Raw genomic sequence first — 23535 nt, forward strand, 5'->3', positions numbered from 1 at the left:
TGTAAAAGAAGTCCTCTGCTACAAATTAGTATAAATGGAAGAAAAACGTCCTAAAATACAGGTAGCTGAACACTTTCCTCAAACCTTTGTCAAGCCGAGAGCACAACCTGCTTAATTTGCCATAGCAAACACTGGCCACCACAGAAACTGCAGAATGTCTAATTTTGCAATAAGTATTTTGTACTTCGAGTTCGAAGTAAGGTCAAAGAAATTAACACTAGAATACCACTTAATCTAGGACATTAATCACTGTTAACTCATCTGATTTTACAATTAAACTGAATATTCAATTTGTCAAGCCTCCAGAGTATCCAATCTTTTTGTTCAATCTTAGCATTTTTTTGCTTTTATTTAGAGAAAAGTTTATTATCAGGAAGCATGTCACTGAACTGTTAATGTAATCAATTCTATTTTATTTTCAAACCATTCTTATGCTTTACTTTACAAAGTACAAAATTAGATATGATTAGATAATTATTATAGTTTGGTTAGATTGTATGCAATTTGCAGTGCTATCAGGAATGTGAAACAATGTTGTTCTGCAAAACATTATCTTGGGATCTAAAAACAAGCTGGAAACATGGCAAATAAGACCAAAGAATGGCACTTGCTGTATTGCTGGTTCCATTTTGGCTGATATTAATAGCAGTTGAATAATTATCTCTGGGATACGCAGCAAACGACTGCAAGTGAATGAATGTGCGGTCTAACAAAATTTACATCTACAGAAATTCCTGTGCTAAGGCTGATACTGTATATGACACCAGCTTGAATGTCCAGAGCATGGAAGCATGACATAGCCAGGACCCCAGTATACCTTGCTGTACCTAACAGAGTGTTCTTTCTTATCAGCAACAAAATGAGATAGCCAGGTAACATGAGGTCTGGCCACTGATGTCCTCCAGGATATAAAGAAATCCACTGCCTTGAGCTGAAGCTTCATCAAATGTAAACTACACAGAGAAAAGTTTTCTTCTAAACTGGCAGCACCTCCCAGCATGCAGCCTGGCATTCCAGGCTGAGGCTAATGATTCCACAGTTTGCAGAGGACTAACTGATGAAGAAAAAGGTAAAGATTTTTCTCATGGATATGATAAAGCCTATAATGAGTATACTTTTCACAAAACCAGAATACAACCAGCATACAACTGGACAGCAACTGAAATAAATGAATGACACCGTATGTACTGAAATGCCTATTAAACTTGCAGGTAATCATAATTTCAAGAAGTTTGTGACCACATCTTATCTTAAATGACAGTTCCTGAACATGGAAATGTACAACAGACTCGAGTACCTGAAGTTCCAGCAGAACAAGTCTTCCTCATGTTTGAAAATTAAAAGGGCTATTTGTAAACATCAAAGGTTGAAATCAACTCTATGAAAATACGAAGAGTAAGTAAGAATTGTTTCTACTTTGCTCCAGAAGGTTATAGAAGGATGCAAAGTTTAAAATACTATATTTTTAAGTAAGTGTATAACTTGTTCAGGTTAGGGGAGACAAGCCTTACACATTCGTACTTTTCACCAGGAAAGCCATAGTATCTTTTGAGGGAAGTTGCCAGTCTTCTTTCTACCATCTGTATATTTTATGAGTGGTATCAAGGCTGACAGATGAATATTTATGTTGGCAAATCCAATAAACTTCAGTAAAACAATAAACTTCAACAAAAAGCTCACATGAATTCTGCAGTTGGGTTAGGTTTAGCAATTATTAATAACCTATTATGTTTAAGAAATGCTGTTTTTAGTTCAAGAAATGTTAAATACAGGAAGAGATCCAGTATCTGAGACTGTCAGCTGGCTCACTACTGCAAATTACTATTCTAAAAAGTTCAGACATCATTAAAGGTGAGAATAATACAACACAGTCATGTTCCTTTCCCCTTCTTTCCCCCCTGTCCTCTGTATTAAATTGGAAGTCAGCGAATGGTATGACCTCACAGGCAATCTACTTTCCTCTTCTGCCAATGCAGATTCATTCTCTATGATACTACCCATTTCTGAGAGTGTTTCAAAGCCTGTCTTTAAAATATTCTGATGGTTTTTCCTTTGTTAATTTGATATATTATTTTACAGTCTAACAGCTCCCTGGTAGTAAGGTTTTGTGATAGTCAGCCTGAAGCTCTCTCTCATAATTCATTCTCTTAACTGTAAATTTCTTTATTCAGATTCAGTTCTATTTATGCCACACCAGACTGCACCGTTCTTCTGTTATTATAATGTTATGTTTTGAGCTAAAGTATCTATTTTTTCAATTATTTCTCTTACTGAAAGGCAAAATTTCATACTGAAGTGAATACCTACAGTACAACTTATTTTTGCCTCAAAATACCTGTCTGCAAATTTCTGAGCTTTATCTTATTTTCTCTGTGTTTTTGTAAGCCTTCAAAAAAAGAGAAGTCTTTTTGTTTTCCTTGATATTTACACTGCCTAATTATTCATTTCTACCCCTGAAGATTATTAGAGATTCTGCCTTTCTCTGCCACTCTAGTGAAGATACCAAGAAAATACACAACTCTACACTATGCAAAAAATATACTGTAATAGGACAATCTGTCCTCTTCATACTTCTAATAGCTTGAGTTTACTTGGCTTATTTTTTCTTCTCCCTGTAACACACTGCTATCAAGACTATTTCAATAAATTTTGTAAAATTACATTTATCTTTCTAATATATGTTATTTATAAACTACTACTTAGTCTCAGTTCAACTCTACTCTTGAGAGTATACTATGTCACAGCGTTTTTACATTTTACTGTAACATCAAATTAGGCTTTAATGTTAAGTATTGCAGTTATGGCCTGACATTTATAGAGTCACCTTTTCCCTCCTGCTCTACATTTTCTATTGAGTTGTTAAATGTAATTCACAATTACATTTGGAAATTCACACCTATAAATGAAACTGGTTTGGGTTGTTTTTTTTTTTTTCATTTAAGGCAAAGCCAATCTTATTCTAAATCATTGCAAAAAGAAAAAAAAAAAAAAAAGAAAAAAGTGTCATTTTTCTGTCACTGCAACTGCACATATGGCTTTCTAGTTCTTTAAGGAATGATTAAAATGAATCAAATGTCTAGAATTCCAGATGAAGAAGGCAAATTTCTTCCTTAAAACCAGTGTCAATTCACAGTTACTCTTGGTTCACCCAAGTTGCATGCTCTGTGCTGACTGAGACTGACCACTGCAACCATGACTGGTCTGGATGCAATGCTGAGCACACATGCAGACAAGGCCACATCCAAAGTTGCACATATCCCAGTAAGTCCCCCTGGAAAAGGGGCACAAAATACACAACCAGCCGAATGGACCTGAGCCAGCTTAATGCAAGGACTACCTGGGCTGACTCAGCATCAGACACTGCTTAACTTTTAACATGCACCATCATACTTATATCACCAGTATTCAAAACCCCATTCTTGCAGTAAAGTTCACTGATACCAAACTGGTGATAAAATTAAATAAAGGAATCATTCAGTGCTACTAATTTTTTCCTTTCCCCCTTCTTTGTGTCCTATTATCCCATTTCTTCTTATAGGAAAACCACAGGTAGAATAGGTACTCCATTAAGTACTTCAGCACTGCACTGGGAGTCTGTTAAGTTCTCCTATTTTATAGAATCAGAGTGGTTTGGGCTGGAAGGGACCTTAAAGATCATACAGTTCCAACCCTCCTGACATAGGCAAGGGCATATGTGTATCTGAATGGACTTTATCTGCACTGGGAATGCCACTGTCACTAATGAAACAGTGGGGTGTCATTTACTGTAATGCTGCAAATTGAGTAAGTTCTAAGAGAAAAGAAGTACTTCTTTTTAGCCCCATTCCTCTATTCCTAAATTTAAGGAAAAGAAAGTCCTAATATAATGAAGTAAAAATAGAAGGAATTAAATTAAATAATGCTTTGCAAACACTTACAGTCCGTAAATCTGTGGAGCAATTTCCAGTCGGTTCAGATGCATGTACAGCTCAATATCATGTTTCTTCAGAAGATGATCCTGAATTTGGTTTACTTTTGCTACAATAGCAATAGATGGGCCTAAGTCCTGTGGCCTTGCAAATGGTGTAGGTGTAATCATCACATCTTTCTCCTGCCGACACAGAAAATGAGAAAAATAGAGAACATCCCATGAAGTCTTATTGCCTAAAAGGGATTGTCTACAGGAGATTTCTTTTGTTGTCATCACTGGCTTCCAAATAAACATATTAATAACTTGTTTCTTTTCCAGAAAAAGAAGAATCTCAAATATCCACTTCTGTGGAAGGTATTGTGGGATTCCCCTTCCCAGGTGTGCCAAGGTTCATTCTCTCATTCTGCACATCAATTATTTATGCACATGCTTTACTTTTCATGCTCTGACAAAATGTTGACAGCTTTATTTTAGCTTTAATATCAGCAGTCTGAGTCTGTCCAGAGCAAAGTAAATGAATGGTAACTTAGTAGAGAATATATGCCCACAGAGGACAATAAATTGCATACCAAATAGGAAATAACTTATTTTCAGACGAGGCTTTCTAAACAGGCTTCCCTTTATCAGAAAATCTGTTGGCTGTACCTCAAAATCTAAACAACTTTGATAATGGATCAGAAAACTTACAAAACAAAACCAAAATAGAAGAGTGAGATCAACCCAAGGATTAGAAGGTAGACGGCTGGACCTAAAGGTTGTGTGTAAACTATGTCATGATCTAGAATATGACACAGACCAAATGACAACAGAGAAAGAAAACCACTGGAGTATTAGCACCCTTGAACCTGATATTGCTTTATTTTTATTTTTTTTGCAAAAGAGTGAAGCATTACTGAAGAAGAGACAGAATGCTAGAAAGGAATTCAGGATGTAATGAACCACACTGAACAGGAAACGTGAAAAGGAGAATTAGAAATAAAAAGGGAGCAAGTCAAACCAATTAAGAGAAAGACTGGTGTCGTGGTTCAAGCCCAGCCGGCAACTTGGAACCACGCAGCCGCTCGCTCACTCCCCTCCTTTTTAATTCCTCCCCCCGCTCCCGGAGGGATGAGGAGGAGAATCGGAGGAATGTAACTCCCACGAGTTGAGATAACAGCTCTCCAGTAACTAAGGTATAATACAAACCACTACTGCTACCAATAATAATGATAAGAGGAATAACAAGGGGAGAGGACACAACCGCTCACCACCCGCCGACCGATACCCAGCCCGACCCGAGCAGCGATCTGGGCCTTCCGGGTAACTCCCCCCAGTTTCTATACTGGGCATGACGTGCTGTGGTATGGAATACCCCTTTGGCCAGTTTGGGTCAGGTGTCCTGTCTCTGCTTCCTCCTGGCTTCCCCTCCTCTCTGGCAGAGCATGAGACTGAGAAAGTCCTTGGTCAGAGTAAACATTACTTAGCAACAACTAAAAACATCGGTGTTATCAGCGTTGTTCCCAGACTGAAAGTCAAAAACACAGCACTGCACCAGCTACTAAGAAGGAGAAAAAATGACTGCTGTAGCTGAACCCAGGACAACTGGGGAAAGGGAAATGGAGAATTAAACTGTCAGGAACAATGTTAAAGTTATAAAAGAGGGAAAATTGAAACAGTAAGATTTGGCAATGATTTTATTGCAGTCTGTCATCATGGCTATCTGACCTGAAAGCTTCACTTTGAAAAAGAGTTATTGGTTTTCTACACTTTTGCTAAGTTTATTGATAGAGAAGCATTATCAAGGTCAATGGGTTAAGAATTTCAGAAGACTTCATTACAGTTTAAACTCTTGAAAGACAAAATCACTTGGTTCAATACGGTGAAAAGCACATTATTTTTAACATTCAATAACAAAGAAAGGTGGGTATTTTTTTTTGTTGTAGAAACTATCCCCAAGGTTGTTTCCTATAGTTATACTCCCTCTTCAACACCATTCTTTCTGTATTAGCATTTTAAGAGGAAGGAAGAGAAGTACTCATATTTCACAACCATTTACAACATGGTTTAAGTGAGCAGTGAACATTTAATAATTTCTACCAAAAAGCTTATTTTTTATGTTGATCTCCTCTGCTTGGAATATTTTTTTCTTAATTATTCCATTTCTGTACCATAGAAAATATGGTATGATGCTGAGCAGTTATTTCAGGTAAAATGATTCTATTTAAGGATATGATTGATTATAAATTGTATCTTAAAATCTGCTTAATTGTTGCTTTGTTGTGGCAATTGCAGCAAAGGGACTGATCTGTCTATTACAGTGCGATGGTTTTGCCATGCTGTTGTGGTACCAAGACATATTCATTTAAGATGCCCTAGCAAATTGCTTGACAAAAGCTCTCTCAGAATGTCAAATGAAACTCACTGAAATGGTGTCCTCTCATTCAAAATCTTTTCTGCTCTACCAAACAGAAATTTAAAACAAAACATCTAGCATCTTAGGGGCTAATAAGAAATGTTGTTACTCCCTTAAATACTAAAGTTCTCCACAGCTGCTGGTATGTTCAGAAAGGATGTTTCTCCTATCTCTTTTTTAAACTATTCTATCAACTTCTTTATTACCAAATTGGACAGCTTGCTTTCTACCCTGATTTTTGCTCCTCCATTGCATGGCTATTACCTACCGCTGTTTCAGACCCATTTCATTATTTTCTTGGTCAAATGCTAGAATGCAGAGTAGTGAAAAAGGGTATCCACTGATCTTCTTCTCATCTATACAGAAAAACACTCAAAGTACGATATGATAGCATTGCCTTAACACTAAATGCCAGTCTACAGTAATCATCTGCATAAACATATCAAGTTTTCTTTGAAACTAATAATAAAAGTCTGTAACTCTACATATTCATAGACTATGCATGTTCCATCAGTGGTACACATATGGGATATGAACTTTATTCTGGTTTATTCAAGCTGACTTTTAACTTCAGCGTAACCACTGCATGCACTCGTAACTGATGACTCAAAAGATCTCCATTTTAAGCTTTTCTCTCTACACACAGACTCTCACATAGAAATCTCAACATTAGAATCTATCTGCTTGTAATGTCTATCTACTTATTTGTAGTATGAGAAGACTAGACAGTTACTCAAATTAGCCTTTACATCATTAGTTGTCTGTGGGTTTAAAGCCATCTTTACAAACTTAGAAGGCAGACTTTCAAACATTGGCTCAAGTGTCAAAAGATTCTGAATATCAAAACTAATGCAAGCTTCCTCTTACAAAGGAGTGCCAAAACTGGAGTTATTTATCACTTGCAAGCATTTGTGCACCTTGGCATAATGCAGCACTGACACATTGCTGACTGTCAGACTGACTGACTATCAACATGGCTAAATGCATCAAATAATATATACTGGATTGCCACTTTTTAAAAGGGTAAGTAAATGGTACCCATCAAAATGCAGTTCATCAGCATCTCAGAAATTAACCCATTAACAGAAATCTTCAAAGCATGTCATAATCTGTGGGGACAGCAGCTGCAATCAGTAATCAATGCCATCAGTGTCCATGCCTCCTGATTTGGTGCGCTCCACCAAGAAGCTTAGAGGATGACTAGAGTGCATATGATATGTCTGTTGTCTCCTCTCACACAATTTGGTTGAGAAAATGATAGATAATACATTTAGTCAGCTGAAATTGCTCCAAAAAATCACATCAGCTGGTGTGAAAGAAACAGCCCAAACAGAAAGATGCTCAAATAAACTGACACAACCAAGCCGCCAAAATATTTAACTAGAAATGACTCACAGTGCCTGTGCCTAAAGCACACAAGCCAAGTGGACAACCTGATACTGTGCCCCTGCCCATTCTCACTATATATTAGGTTGCCACAGGAGTCAAAACACCTGTTTTATTTTTGTGAACTTCCAAGTCTTGGAAAAAAAAAAAATGTGAGTGCATGTGTATAGTCACCTACCGCTAACAAAAAATATAAATGATCAATCCCAAAGGGATGCGGTTAAACAATAAAAAGACAAAAAGCGGGATGTCTCAGAAATGTGCTATTCTGTTTACAGGACAGCACTGGATTCACCTCTAAGAACAATTTCAATATGGATAGCAGTGAAATGCAGATGAAAAATTTAGATCGAGTATTATGAACAGAGTCATCAAATTGTGCACAAAACATTACCTACCACAACATGAACTGGAATGGCTGGCAGTCGATACTAATACAATTTGTATATTCATGCATTTAGGAAACAAATGCTACAGCAGTAATGAGAGGCTAGGACATAGCACACATATAAACCATGGACAGATTTCTCTCATTAACCACTAGGGAATGGAGTAGCTGGAGAAGCTCCTCTAATGGCAATTGGGAGTAATGGAGCCAACTGTTAGAGGCTATAAAATGTAACATGTCTCTCAGAGCACATGCTTTCATTGCTTCCTTTGTGAAGATTCAGACTTTATTACGTAGCTAACCCTCAAAGTCATGATTGTAAAATGCATATGTACAAGAAAGGATTATTAAAGATTATACATGTTTGCAAAGAACAAGAACAAACAACTAGATATTAATCCATGCACTTTGCATTGTTAATTTTTTATGCCACAAAAGGACTGGAAAGGGCAATATAAACTTTCACCTTCTACCAAAGCACTGCAAATCTGTAAGCAGTTATTTCCCAGAGCAGAACTCCACCTCAGACTTTACCACCTCTGCCACAGGAATTAGAACAAATACATTTGAACACACTGAATTCTGAAGCGCTACATTCAGAGAAACGTGTCTCACAGCTTTGTTGTTGGAATAAAAGTGACTATGTAGTAAGTTCTAAAATTCGCATCTCATACGCTTCATCCTTAGTTACTGAGAATTATGTAAAAACCCAAACCCAAATAATAATTTTTACCTGTAGATAGCTTAGGCCAAGATGCCAATGCTCCATGTCTAATAAAATATATACACAAATACATTTAAACATTTAAAGAATATAGAAGCCTTTGTGTGTGTATCTTGGGTGAATATCTTTTTCTTCAACAGACAGGCAAAACCACCTCTCAAACTAGTACTCCCTAATTACAGTGTGCAAACACAGGTTTTGGGGCACACATGTGAACATCCAAACCCAACCAGATTCTTACTAATTTTTTTGTTAACTATAGATATTCACTCTATGGTCTATGTGAAAAACCCTGAAGTGAGTCAAGCTGGACCCAAGTTTGGAGGATAACTCTTTTAAGATAAAATACACTGAAAGTCTGGGCAATACCTGTAATATGGCTGTGTTCTGCTAGAGCCTTCTACATCCCCTCCACCACACAAGTGATTTTTCAGAATTAAAAAAAGAGATAGATGTAAGCATGGAAAGAGACAGAAAAAAAGTATTCAAAGGAAATCTTGAGCAATTGACGTGAGGGAATTGTCCCTCATGCCATGCATAAAAAACAGTTACAGGTAAGGAGTAGATGGTCCCTAGAAGGTCCCTGCAAGGAACAGTTCTGTAGAACTAAGAACACAGAAAAGCTTTTATTTGAAAAGCAGCAACATACTAAATACAGTGATGTCTGTACAGCTGCACTGGAGGTCTGAGGGCAAAAACATTCCCTCTGTTTGAATAACCTGAGGTCAAGGAAAAAAAAAGTAAGGAAATGTAGCGATGAAGTCAAGGAAAGAAAAAAAAAGATGCACCCTGACCTTTGATTGACAGTATATGATTAAAGTTTTGGTTTTACAGCAAATAATTGGTTATATTGTAAAGAGTTGAAAACAATTCAATCCCCCATAGGTTAAATGCTGCCTATACGTATTTATTTAATATGGCATTTTCACAGGTTTGAGACATGCAGATGTGCCTATGATAGGCATTCTTTCAAATGCTACACACGAACATCACCCATACATAGAAGAATCTGTGTTTATACATTCAGCATTTTGATTACCAAGTGATCTTTCAACAGATAGGAACTCCCAACTGAGAGACTTCCCACAAATGCTTATGAACAAATTCTGAAGAATCTCTAAAGGATGTAAACTTATTTGAGCCTGCTTTAACCAAGTCTTTTACGAGAAGATGCCTTTTAGCTTCAAATTACTTCAATCATATTAAAAATCACATTTGCTTAAAAATACAATAAATACATTTCAGAGCTATATTTACCTTCTGACTGTCATGTTCAAAAGTTGAAAACCAATGTTCTGCAGTTTTCATAAGACGTGTGAACATTGCACTGAAGAGGAAAAAACCAGAAACTCGGTGTTAAATAATGTATTATAAGTAAGAGCAAATAAAATGTAAAGGAAGTTGCTAAAACTTACTAGGCATCGTGTTCCAGATATTCAGGATTCAAAAGAACTTTCATTTCCTCGCTGAAAAAGGCAACAGTGAACAATCCAAATGTGAATGTTTATTTTTGGTCAGCATTCTGCATGTACTATTATGTATTTAGAAGCCAACTTTCATATAAAGTGCAAATGAGAAAACTAGCCTTTTTAATTAAAAGGAGCAACTCCATTGAACAAATGAAGTCTTTCCTTTTTATAAAGATCAAAAACAAATTAGCTGCCTTGTCTGCACTACAATGAAGTAACCATCTAATTATTCCAAATAACAAATTACTGAATGTCACAATGTATTATTTGAATATGCTTGATCTAGAATAATTGATTGCTGCACAATCTATCACTGTTTGTCCCAAACAAAAAAAATACGGTTACTGGTCAAATACGCGGTATCAAAACATTAATTTATTTTGTTTTAATAGCCTGTATTTTTATTGTACTTTAACAGCAATTAATCAGTGACAGCACCTCTTTTCCATCTACTTTGCTGCTTGGCTCTACTTTTTCAGTGGGGATGGAACAGAATGCTATGCATAACACATGGTTATTTTAAGGTACTCAGCACTGAAAAGCATCTTCTAGGTAATTTCAGGATATCTAATGACAGACATTGAATAAAAACACACACTTGTAAATAATCTCCATCCTTATGCTTAACTGCGTTTGGACAACCAAGTTGAGGGGTACTAACAGAGGTTATATTTTATAGTACACATAATTAAATTGGCTTTTATTCACTGCTGGACTTGAAAAGAGAGTGCAAAAAGGCAAATGAAATGTCCTAAATATCACAAGTGATACAAGAAGGCAGCTAGTTTATTTTTTTTTCCTAAAAAAAAACCAACCCCAAACTTTACATATAGGGCAAGAAAAAAAGCATCTGTATTTTCTGATGGACAATCATGCGTGATGTAATATTTTACATATTTTATACATATGTGTATAATTACACCTGTACACACACACATGAAGTTTGAGTGGAATAGGGAATCAATAGCTAAACTTACTGTTACTACAAAGTCAAAGGATAGTCAGATATTGCAGCTATAACATTGAAGGTGATGAAAGAAATACCAATCACAATAATTCATAATAAAAAAATATGTCTACATTAATTTTTTTCTCTTTTAAGGTATAAGGAAAGAGAGCTGGTGACATGTCTGTTCTATGTAGTTCTCTAATCTGCCTCCCCTCTGCAATGACAAAACCTACACCATTTCTGGCAGTAAGAATGAGGTGAAACAGTAGGTAGGTATGTAAGCTTTTTGATTAAGGTTCTTCTTAGGTTTCTTGTCTCCCCTTTTTTTACCTTCTGGTACCTGTGAAGTGGCCAGTGTCTCCACTTTTAATCCCCATTTCAGAAGACGTAGTATGGAAGATGAAATAAGGGCATTTCCATCAAAACAAGAAAATGCAACTATTTTTTATATCGGTTTATCAATTGCAAACAAAGAATTAAGAAATGCATGTTTAAAAGTTCAAGTCCAGCCAACTTATTTATTTATTAATTTTAAAGAAAGCCGATTTTCAATGCTATACAAATAAAACACAATGCTTGCCTTGGTTGTGCAGCTTCACTGGCATGTGAAAATGCCTGGTGGTCACAATGCAGAATAAAGACAATGGGAGCTAAAAGTTCATGCATACCCTAAACATGAAAGGAAGCAAAAGTTTAGTAACATTTTCCAGTCATATAACAGTTCCTAATGCACAGCATCAGGCAGCCAGCAATATTAGATGCAGACTAAGTAAAAGCGAGATTTATATTCTTAACAGAACGGTTTCATAATCAATGGCTTTTATCTTAAAGTTTGATTAAATCAAAGTGTTTATTCTTCTATAATATACAGCAGCAAGTTATTCTCCCTTTTCTAACACAACAGAAAACCAATTGGCAATGGTAGGCAACCCTGCACCTGGCAGTTTACTCCAAGATCTATGTTCATAAATATGAATTTTATTTATGATAATTACAATCATGATCCACAGTACAAAGATCTGCAATAGGGACAAATTACAAAATTTAAAATTATTTTTTATTTGATAATGTTCCAAAACCATAGATAAAAGCGTAACAGTAGCCTTCAGAAGAGACAAGGGCAGCTATTTGGGAAATTAGAAAATGAAACTTCCATTCCTATGGACATGAGAAAGAAAATACGTGTCTGGTTTTTTTTTTCAGTTGCTATGTCAGTATTAAAAATAAACTCATTATAATATAATGCATAGGAGACCTGGTACTGTTCCATTACTAATATATGCAATCTATATGAAGATACAGAAAAAATATAGAAACATGCAGGAATCAGAACAGAAAAAAATGGTGGATATTTGAGGACTCGGGCCAGCATTAGAAGTATGGCTGTGCCTCCCAGGCCAGCCATTACTGCTTTTATCCGGAGCTCACCAGGAACAAAAAAGGAGTCTTGATTTGCTTTCGTTCACTCGGGGCTTGTCAATTTGTTATCAGGAGCAGAAGCAACCGCTTCAGGAAACAAGCAATCCAGTTGGCAAGCAGCAACACACTGGCAGGTAAAACAACAGCCTGCACAATGAAACCTTGTCTTCAGCAGATATTCAGCCCCTTCCCTCAAATTATATCAGGGAAAAGGAGGATTTGATCATAACTGGGGAATTTGGTTATGTCAGGGGAGTTTGGCTTTTGGTGGTGGATTAGGACAGCTACAGGTTGGGCTGGGGGGTCAGCCATACAGAAGTAGTGAGGAGAGTCCTTCAGTGATGGATGGGATGCAGTATATGAAGGGTTAAGACCTGTTTGGTGGCCTCTGGACACAGGATTATTCCAAAGGGAGAGAACTCCTGACCTCAGCCCAAAACTACCAACTAGAGCTGCGGCTTGGTGCCAGGCACCCAGTTTACTCCTGCTGGGTGTCATTCTGGATGGCATTCTTGCCCAGCTGTGCTCCAGTTCAAAGCTGCAGCTCCTTCACTAAGTGGAACCTCAGTCTGAGCTCCAGGTGAGTGCTCTGGGCAGACAGCAGTGCCAGGAAGATCATCTTGTTTACCCTACTGGCAGAAAGAGCACTGGGGCTGCTGGCCCATCAAACTCATAGGGATTTCAGGTTGCTGTTGGGAGTCAGATAATGGGTGCTTTTTATGCTTGTACTTCAAAGCTAGGAAGCCTCTCCACTTGCTTTTCCAGCCCTTTCAGTGATGGACAGATAGGAGCAACGAAAGAGGCACACGCTTGTGCAGCTACCCTGCTGCTTTGCTGGTATATCATTTGATATCCCATGCAGCAGTTGAGGAGTATTCAGGATCAGTGAGTTAGTTTATCAGCTTCATATGTATCAAACAGATCTATTAACTACTAACCCCCTGCAAATTTTATTGGAAATAATAGGGATTTTCCTTAAGTGGTCCAAACCGAGCAGAGAGGTGGATGTGGAAGCCCTGTCTAAATCATTATCTATTAGAATGTGCAGCTAATTCCAAATTAGTGAATCTTATCTGTTCATAAGAGAAAATTCCAATACCTAGCAGTGTTGAAGGGGGAAAAAAGAAAAAAAAAGAAAAAAAAGAAAGAGGTTTGGAAATTTCTCTGTGTGCTAACACTTGAAATCCTAGGAAATCTAATTTTAGATTCTTCAGGACTGAGATGACTGTTAAAGCCTCAACTATAAGGTTGCAGCAACAGCAGTCAGGTGACTGGGCAAAGCTAAAGACAGCAAAACTACAGAAGTTTGGATGTTTTCTTTCTCTTCCTGTTTTTGAACCTTTAGGGACTACTTAAGAAAGATGAAGGCTAAATAGAAATCCGATTAGGAAAAAACCCAGTGTAGCTACTTCATTTCAGGAGCTGATGTAGAATTCCCAAACACAACAATATTGGTTAGGTTGCAAACTGCCAACTTTAGATTTCTGAAATTCTTGTGGTCATACCAACAGGGAAAGGAATAGTATAGACAGGGAGATAGGTCCAGGATTAGAAGATAAAGGTAAGTGGCAAAAACATTTAAATAAACTGTAGATAACCCAGGTTGTACTTTCCTACAGACTCACAGTCCTCAGTTAATTAACAGCTCCATGTCTAATCTTTTATTCACCCTGATATACTAACATGAAATAAGAGAAATGGAAATGCCAAAAACTTGACTGTCTAATAAAACTACCACCTAAGCTGTAAACTTATAAGCTGAAGAAAGAGGACATAAAATAAGAATTAGTTATAAAAGATAAAAGCACATCATACATTCTTCCAACATAATAATATATCAACATTGTAATGAAGTAGAATCATAATGTGGCTGCCCACATACAACGAAAACAAAACAAACAGATGATGAAATATCAGGATTTCAAAAAGATACCTCTGATCTTTCAGTTACAATAGTACTTCAAATGTTTAGAGATTTTTAGCTTGGCAAGAAAAGCTACCAGTGTAATACGCGTACACTTACTCTTTCAGTGCTGCAGTTTAATAAAACTCTTTAGTGTTAATAAATAAGTTGACAGAGCTCAGATAATTTTATGACACTTCCCAGCTACAACAAAATATTGATTTCATAATAGTCTATGGTTTATAAAGAAAACCAGAAATATAGCATTTCTACAATGAAAAGTGAAGCGATGCATTTCAAAATTATATTGACATCTCTAAGGGCAATCAAATCATGAGTGAACAATAGTTAGCCTAGTGATTTAGCTTAGTTGTCACTATTTCTTTTGAGTATAACTAGGACCAGAATTTTGGCACCAGTCTTAGACAAAATGCTAAAAGTAATTTTTACATATTCTTAAGTACAATATACTATTCTCTTTGGATTTTATATTTACAGCTACTATTTAAAAATTCAACAATCCCTGTGAGGATTCTGTCTTTAAAATCTCTAATATAACTTCACAACATTCTACTCCATTTGACTAGGGACAGAAATATCTTTTTCCTCATCAAATAAAATATTACTTCATGCTGGTCAAGAAAACACAAACCCTACTACAAAGACAACTTCATGCATATATGCATATTAAACAAACATTATTGATTGCTGCTTGTAAGACTATATGGCTGATGCTATGTAATAATTTTAATGAAATGTTGTAAACTGCAGATGTACTTTATTTACATTTATAAGTATGCAAATTGTCAAGGAACTACAACTTTTTCCAAATACTCTGAAAGGGAAATATCAGGTCCTGTACAGATGCTGAGAGACTAAAGTTTTTGTTAAGTGGCTAAGTGTTATAATTCTAATATCAAATGTAGCTCTTGCATGTGATCATACACATGAGACAGAGGAATTCTCATAGAGAACAACAGGACTAGTCTCATGATGGATACTGAATACGAAGACAAATTCCTTAATTTAGACTTTGTATTCAGGTCAATGTGGAGAGAGCAGCTTGGAGGTGATCTGTTATCGATGAATTAATGGTAACCCTCATTATTTTCAAGAAAATCTGCTGGACTTTTATGTAGTGGAAATTATTATGGGAAATGGGGCTTGAGCCAATGGTAAAACCAGAACCAATAAAAACAGTAGTACAAGAAGACTGATTGCAAGAGAGGTAATTGCCAAAAGAAGGAAAAAACCCATCTCCTGTCACCATCACAAACTCCCATTTCCTATTAGCCAATTCAGAGAAGGGTACTGACGAATACGAAAGAAACATTACATGAAAAGAGAGGGACGTGGTGACAAAAAAGCAGGATTGTTACTAAGAAGCTAAGAGGAGCATTAATTAACAAAACAAACGAACAAACACTTTTAAAAGCAGGTAAGAAAAAATAAAAGCTCCTAATAAAAGTGACACATGCCCACAACAAGAGAGGAAAACCACAGTGATTTTTCATTTTGTGGACTTGGCACAGCACCACAAGACTTTGGGTGATATAATGAACACACTTCAGAGAGATTAAATCAACAGTCTTTCATGATCCAGATTTATTTCATTTTCTGCACTTAACCTTTCCCCTTACTCTTACGGCAACCACTTCCTGGAATTACTGCACTACTCATGAACACCAGTTGAAAACAGAGGTAAAGAAGTTTTCTTTGTCAACAGCCTGTAGGCTTGCAAAATTGAACCTGTTCTTTTATCTGCCTATGTTCATTTAGCCCACCAAGCAGTCTTTATTAAAGCTGAGGCATCAGGCAGTCAAAGTTCATTAATACCATTTATATAATCTCTGCAGTTTCAATTAACTCAGCAAGACATTCTACTACATGATAACAGTCTCATTAATTCAATAAAATCCCATAACTATTAACAATATGGTCTATGTTAAACGGGGTGTCACCTAGTAGAAAATAACAGCTTTAACAGCTTGTGATGAAACACAGGGCTTTTTTTTTTTTTTTGAATTTGATCTGGTTAAATATCCTATTCTTATGCAGAAAGGTATTATTTCTTGGTAAGGAATCAAGAGGATTTTAAATATGACCAGAGGGTAATTAAGTCCTTTTAAGTCATATCAAAGAGTAAAATAATACTTCTTATTCAATAAATGATAGACTACATTAGCTGGAATGTGTTCTTCCATTTTCCCATCATCAGTACTCCGGACTATATTCACCAGAAAGGGAAGACTGAATACTGCTGAAGTGTCTTCTTTAGCAGTGCCAGTGCCCTTTAAAATACAACTCGCAAATCTCATTCTTGTTCTCATCCAAGACTATTGCTTGCTCATAGTCTATCAAAAATAAGAAATAACCAGCTGACAGAGATTTCATATGTTTGATAACTATATATTTGATTTTTGATATAAGCTGTAAGATAGTTCTTCAACAGTTCTTCAAAAGTAACTGTTCCTTCAACTCATACGCATCTTTCTTTTTTCTCACAAAACACCACTAATTTCCTGCTTGAGGACAGAGTGGTCACAGACCACGCCTGAAAGCATACAATGTCTTCTAAAATTCTTCACGTACTGAACCTCTGTATTTTTGTCATGAAAAATTTGTCTACCTAAAATTTGCTGCTCTACAGTTTATCACTTGTCAGTGCACACAGAGTATCCCTCAGTTTGTTAGTGTTTACTCACCCTACAGATAGTAGCCTGAAGAAACAAATACAAATATACTTATGTATACTCTGCATATTGGCCTTGCTATATTAATTTAGTATCAAGCTTATCCTGACTTCAAAACCTTCAGAACAAATGTTGAATTAAATTATCCTGCATCCCATATGGATGCACAGTTACTGCAGCTTGAAGGTTTTCTTTACCTTTTTATCAAAAATGGTTCAAGCAGGCTCTCCTTCAGTAACGCTGTAAAAGTGGTATTTGTAGCACCCTTATCCTTCAGTCAAGAGGAATTTGTCAGCTGCATTGTATTTGGATGCTACAGTGTTAGATAAAAGATCTACTCACTGCACGGCTTTAGGACTTTAAGGAATAACTCAAATATGTAAAAGTTAAAATAGTAATGCCTAAATTTCAGAAGTCACTATTATTTTTTGTTTATTCAGTACCATTTTTAATCCTGCTGCATACTTTCTTTCTTTGTCTAAGCAGAGAAAGCCTTTCTTCTTAACCTACACTGAAGAAAAAGATGCTGTTTATAAACAAATTTGAAGTTAGACAACTTAGCAACCTTAAAAAAAAACAATTTGAGGGACTGTGTTATGAGGAAAAACCATATGTTATTCAATGAGCTTACTTTTCTTACTATCCAGCTGACAAGCAGCTCTTTGATTACTTTAGCATTATGATACAACTTCAGATACAACGTAACTACATTATTGTCAAACCGTATAGAAAATGTTGAGTCAATGAATGCCACCTGTACAGTATTTTCATTACCTGCTTATAAAGCAACTGTTCATTTTCTCTGGCGTAGCAGAACAGAACATCTGTAAGAATTTTCCTCACATTCTCTTGCTGGAAATACTGCATTTCAGGAAAGCTGAAAATGAAGAAACACAGCGAAAATAAACAATATAGTGCACAGAATCTGTCGGTGGTCTTCTAGAAATGGTTTTAGGTAAGACAGCACCTTCCCTTGTCTGTGTTCGCACTGCTCTGTGAACTGTGGATGCTGCTGGAGCAAGAATACTTCAAAAGAAGTATTAGATTTGTTTTGCAGCCAAAATTCTGAACCACATTCTTTAATATACATCAGTACACCATCTAGAGAGGATGATGGTATCACCAGTTATATTTAAATAAGCAATCCCTTTTACTGTCGTGAAAGCTAGAGATCTACAAGTACAATGGCAGACTGTTTTAATCATCAACTTCTTACAAACATCCAAACCACTGAAAATAACTTGAAGAATCTAATCAAAATTAAATAATGACCTGTATGAGAATCTTCCTGCCTAAAGAATCAGGTTCCTTTGATTCTCAATGTAATGAAAACAAGTTGATACAGAATGAAAGAAAATAGAATGAGAGGCAATGACTGAAGCAAAAATCTACCCACTTCCTGCAGACAGGCTCCTTGTATCAAGCCTAGCAGCCCAGACCATTCTGGTTCCAGGTGGCACAGGATCCCAATAGCAGCTTAACACCAAAACTGTGCTCCATCAATTACGAAGTCCTTCGCCAATGAATCTAAAACTTGCTAGGTATGCTTAGAAAAGGAGCATGACCAAAAAATCCAAGCGACAACTTCTCCCCTCAGAACTATTCCGTTAAAACTAAACCAGCTGCAAACAGTTACCTACTGATTAATTTCATTCATTTACTGGAAAAATAAGCACCAAAAATCAATTCTCCATAGATAAACCCCATAATTTTTATGACATCCTCCCATTTTTTTAATCTGTGTTAAGCTGGCAACTGTAACTGCATCATCAGTCTGCCCCGCGGTTTCACTAATGGTGCTTGGCCCTCTTCTTCATTTTTCTCAAGATGAAAGTCAGGCAAAGGAAGAGTGTAAAAGCAACAATAAGTTAAGGAAGTTTGTAAACTTTCCAGTTAAACTGGAAAAAAAATGGAAGAAAGAAGAGCATGTCAGAAGATGCATATACACAAGTGTTCAATATTTCATGAAAATTTGAACAATAATTAGCATTTTAATGACAGTATCTCATAATTGACATGAAAGCCAGTAACCTAAGCTCCAATATATCTTACTGGCATCTTTTGTGCTGCAATATAATTAGGCATTTCACTGTCTTTAGTACTGATCTCAAGTAAATTTTACAATTATGAAATCATTTGATACTCTGGTGAATATCCTTTAGAGAAATAGAATGAAGTGGACCTAGTGTCAGAATAAGTGAAAAAAAGCTGGGAAAATCCCTTTATCTGCATGTAACCCAGGAAAATGTAACTATTTACAATCTGTAACTATTCTGGAGCAACTCTCACCTGTGCGTCCTGCTCCTTGACTGCTAGATGTAGGAAATAAGGTGATTGTGCAGGACATACCTTAATGAATAAGTGCACAGCCAAATGAATGTGGCTTTTTTTTCATGGTTACTGAAGAAGTAACTAGATGGAAAAAAATGTTTCATAAAGCAGCCACCCCAAACCACATCCAGCTACATGAAGCAATAACAAAACCAAAAAATCTGGAAAGGTAGGAACAGTAAAAAGAAAGGAAAAGATCAAGTTGGACAAAGAAAAACAGAAGATTATTTAAAGACAACACAGTCGGCCTCAGGTTATATTGCTGAAATAAGGGCTATAGTATTGTCAGTTTTGAAATGAAATCAAATGGACTGTAGATAAGTTTTCTTCAAGGAAATTTTCTTTTGTCTTCTTCCCAAGTCTAAGCTGCAATGCTAAACTTTAGACCAGTTATATTAAGGTTGTTGTAAAGCCTGCCACAGAGAAGCAATACAGGGAATTATAATAAATTACTTCAGATATAACGATTAGTGTTAATAATTACTGTAGTCACCTCACAGAGGTGATGACAGGTAAGCACAGAAACATAACTAATTAAGGCTAGAAAGGTGCTTTGAAATCCTTGGATGAAGGACCTGAATTAAGAGCCAGGGCAGAGGAAATGCCGTGGCTTAAATGTAGCAATGCTGAAGTCCTGTGGAAGGCATTGGGATGAAAGGTGTAATGTTTTCCTGGCACCTGGTGGGGATAATGATAGACCAACATTTGGAAACTTATATGCACTTGTACTAATCATATTACTGTAAAGGAAGGACACAGCTGAGACTAAAAGTGCATTACGGCAGATGGCAATCGACATAATTTAGGGGTTTGAAGAGATTATTTCTGAAGGACTGTTCTTCAGGCCTGCCCTAAGAAGTTTAGGAAGAGAAGACTAACAAAGAAAACTCAAAAATACACAGACATATCTGTGAGGATCTAGTAATACCAGAGATTGTTACAGAAAGGATAATAATGAACTCGGGAATAAGCTGGCTGAAGTATTAATTATACTAAATGTAAATACAAGAGATCATGAAGGAACTATCAGTTCAGGATGGATTTTTATTGAGAATGTCATTTTATGATTAAAGCACTGTTTCAGAAACACAGTATCCCCAAATCAGGCAAGGTAAGAAGACTTTTCATGAGCACTGGAATATTACATTTAATTACATTTCTGAGAAAGGCTACGTAAAGACATGGGAATTTTGCTAGACTGTTTTACCACAGCTGCTACAGTTACATAACAGTGCATTCAAGTCCCTGCTACCTGAAAGCAAACATCGTTGTTAGCTATCATTTTCTAAAACATTCCTTTAGTCCATTTAGGGTTCCCTATACCAGAGGCAGACAGACTTTGATACAGAAGAAACTCAGGCTGGCAACCAAACAAAAGGATGCACAAATACTTTATGAAATAAATCTGGTGGCAGAGAGAAATGAGGCACTTAACCCCAGCCATGGAGTGACCATCTTTTCTTTCATGAACGGATTCCATCCCCTGCCATTCCCTGTTAGTCAGCTGGAATGGGGAAAGCTACTAAACCAGACAAAACACAAGATGCTCTTGCAATTGCAAAGGTTCGGTGAAAGAAAATAACAACCCCACACTCCTTCCCCCTTGCTCACTTTTTTCTTGAAAAGGAATAAACTGGTGTATAAAGATAGATTTTCCTTCCAGCAGTTCCATCCTTTTACATAGAAGCTAGATTTTTGTCTCCTGTGTTCATACTTAATGGATTGCTGTTTCTTCCCATCACTTCTACATGTTTAGGAAGGATGCAGCTGCCTTCCTCACTACCTTTTATATAGGTGGGTTTTGGTTTTAGTGGTTTTTTTTTTTGTTATTTGGGAGATGGACTTTGAAACAGCAGCACCCACCACTACTCATCTTCACAGTTTCCATTGTCCTAAATTGTGACTGTTACTCCTGCAGCAAAAACTAGGTAGACGAAGACATAAAACATACTACTACAGAATAAAAGAAATCCACTTGATCAGTCTACTGGGAATGCTCCCTAAGCATTTTGGTTTTGAAAATACTGCAAAGAGGGTAATAAAATCTAGCCGTTTATAATCCTAGATGTATTGGGAGATGCCAGCAAGTAGACTGGTGTTTTGTTTTGACTGGTAGCTAGATGCTCTTGCATCTGCCAATCTTCTCATTTCTCCATTTCTGGAGAATGCTTTCAAAAATTCTTCTTTATCACTTAGCTTCTTAATCATCTCAAAATAAATCTGCATTGTTTCTTGGTACATCTTTTGACTGACAGTAATTAATCACTGCATTCCTAAGTCTGTTATGAGTTACTATGGTGCTAGTTCACACACCTTCCTTTTTTAGTAGAACAATAGAAAGCAGTACTATAGACATAACTTGGTTGGTACTGCTATCTACATTTAAAGTAAGGCTTTTACTTGGTTTATAGTAAACCTCTCTTACCCTTATTTTTAGAAGCTTCTCACTTAGAAAGAGATGGTGTCTGGTTCCAGCTCAAATGTATGTGTTTCTACATGGCTGAAGGAATTCCCATAAAAAAAAGTCAGGTGATCAATCAGAAATGTTGATAATCAGTGAGTTAGAACTATCTCAACCAAATCCTTCCCTACTTCCCTTGTAATATTGGAAATTCTTATTACGCAGTCAGCAAAAAATTGTATTTAGACATTATGGCTTGCCTCACCTGACTTTAGGTGACTACAGCTCAGTCAGGTTCAAGTGACCTAGAAACCTTTTATAATTACTGAAGAAAAACATACTACTCTACAGTGCGATTTATCAGACTTTAATATTTGACAATTACTTTAGGAAGAGGTGATTTGTGTCCTAGAATTCTTCAGGTACATAGACTCTAAAGGATGATTAACCCTAATCTAATTATTAGGTGAGATAAGGATTCACAAAATGCATATAAGCACACACACACACACAAACTTTATCACAGTTCCCTTTAGGTAACAAAATTCTGAAATTTAAAACAATTTCAACCAATACCAAGTTTAAATGCATATTTCTACCCATTTTTTCCCACCTATTATGATTATACTTCAGAGAATTCGAATAAAGACATTATAAAGTTAAAAATTTAACTGCTTTGATTTGTAGAGGTTTGCTACCCTGTGCAGTTAGTGTCACTCTCTACAGCATTATTTACTTGATGCTCTTGGATTATGGAGTACTGAACTGCGTGACAAATAATATAAAAATATTCCTTAAATAAGAAACAGAAGCTAGAAGGTAATAATTATGTAACTGAATATAATACTAAATTATTTTACCCTTTCATAAAAAGCATTGTAAGTTAATGATAAATTTTTATTTGTAGTGCCAGAAATTTGTTTAAAGAATGGAAATTAAAAGGACAAGATGTAATAGTGGGTACTTACATGCCAAAGCCAAGGAATGTAGAACTTAGTGCTTCTTAACACTGATAGTTTACAAACAGATTCATATGTATACATAAACCGCATGCTATGTTTTATGATTAGGCAAACAACAAGTGTCTATACAAATACATGTAGTTTATCAAATAAATTCATGTTACTTTGATACTTAATTTTGCTCCTTCATTGTCTGACTTATTTTGATATTGATGACACAATGTAGGCTGCTATTGTTTCAAGTAGACACTATTTTGTATAAATACATAAATGGAAATGTCTTTGGTCACTATTAGTGATATTAATGAACATTACTCACTCTGCTGCTTGCCATGGACTTAGTGTATACATATATATTTTTAAATAAGTCTTACATCCAACATAACCCCCATACAACTTTCCATTCTCCAATTATAGTTTAGATACGTATATATTTTAATCTTAGAACATCCTGATCTGTTTCCTTTAACAAACAAAAAATACCATCTGTTGTGAGAATGCACATGAAAGCATAGTCAGATTTTAATTATACATCTCATGGCAAAATGCATTCAAGAATGGGTCTAGGGACGGACACATAAAATATTCCAAAACCAGACAGCAATGAT

General features: G+C 36.1%; 1 protein-coding gene across 1 annotated transcript in view; it reads right to left on the reverse strand.

The window, feature by feature from the left end:
- Positions 1-3917: 3917 nt before the first annotated feature.
- LOC104411045 (TBC1 domain family member 5-like) overlaps positions 3918-23535 on the reverse strand; it is a gene marked incomplete at its 3' end in the record, with an annotated part of 67759 nt that continues 48141 nt past the window's right edge. The window contains exons 7-11 of the mRNA XM_010021373.1: positions 18008-18110; positions 11799-11887; positions 10216-10266; positions 10058-10127; positions 3918-4090 (exon numbers count right to left, since the gene is read on the reverse strand). Of these exons, the coding sequence (XP_010019675.1) occupies positions 3918-4090; positions 10058-10127; positions 10216-10266; positions 11799-11887; positions 18008-18110 (486 nt within the window). The remainder of the gene's footprint in view (positions 4091-10057; positions 10128-10215; positions 10267-11798; positions 11888-18007; positions 18111-23535) is intronic.

The sequence above is a fragment of the Nestor notabilis genome, unplaced genomic scaffold (assembly GCF_000696875.1).
Source record: "Nestor notabilis isolate BGI_N333 unplaced genomic scaffold, ASM69687v1 scaffold10679, whole genome shotgun sequence".
In the NCBI taxonomy this organism is placed as follows: domain Eukaryota; kingdom Metazoa; phylum Chordata; class Aves; order Psittaciformes; family Psittacidae; genus Nestor; species Nestor notabilis.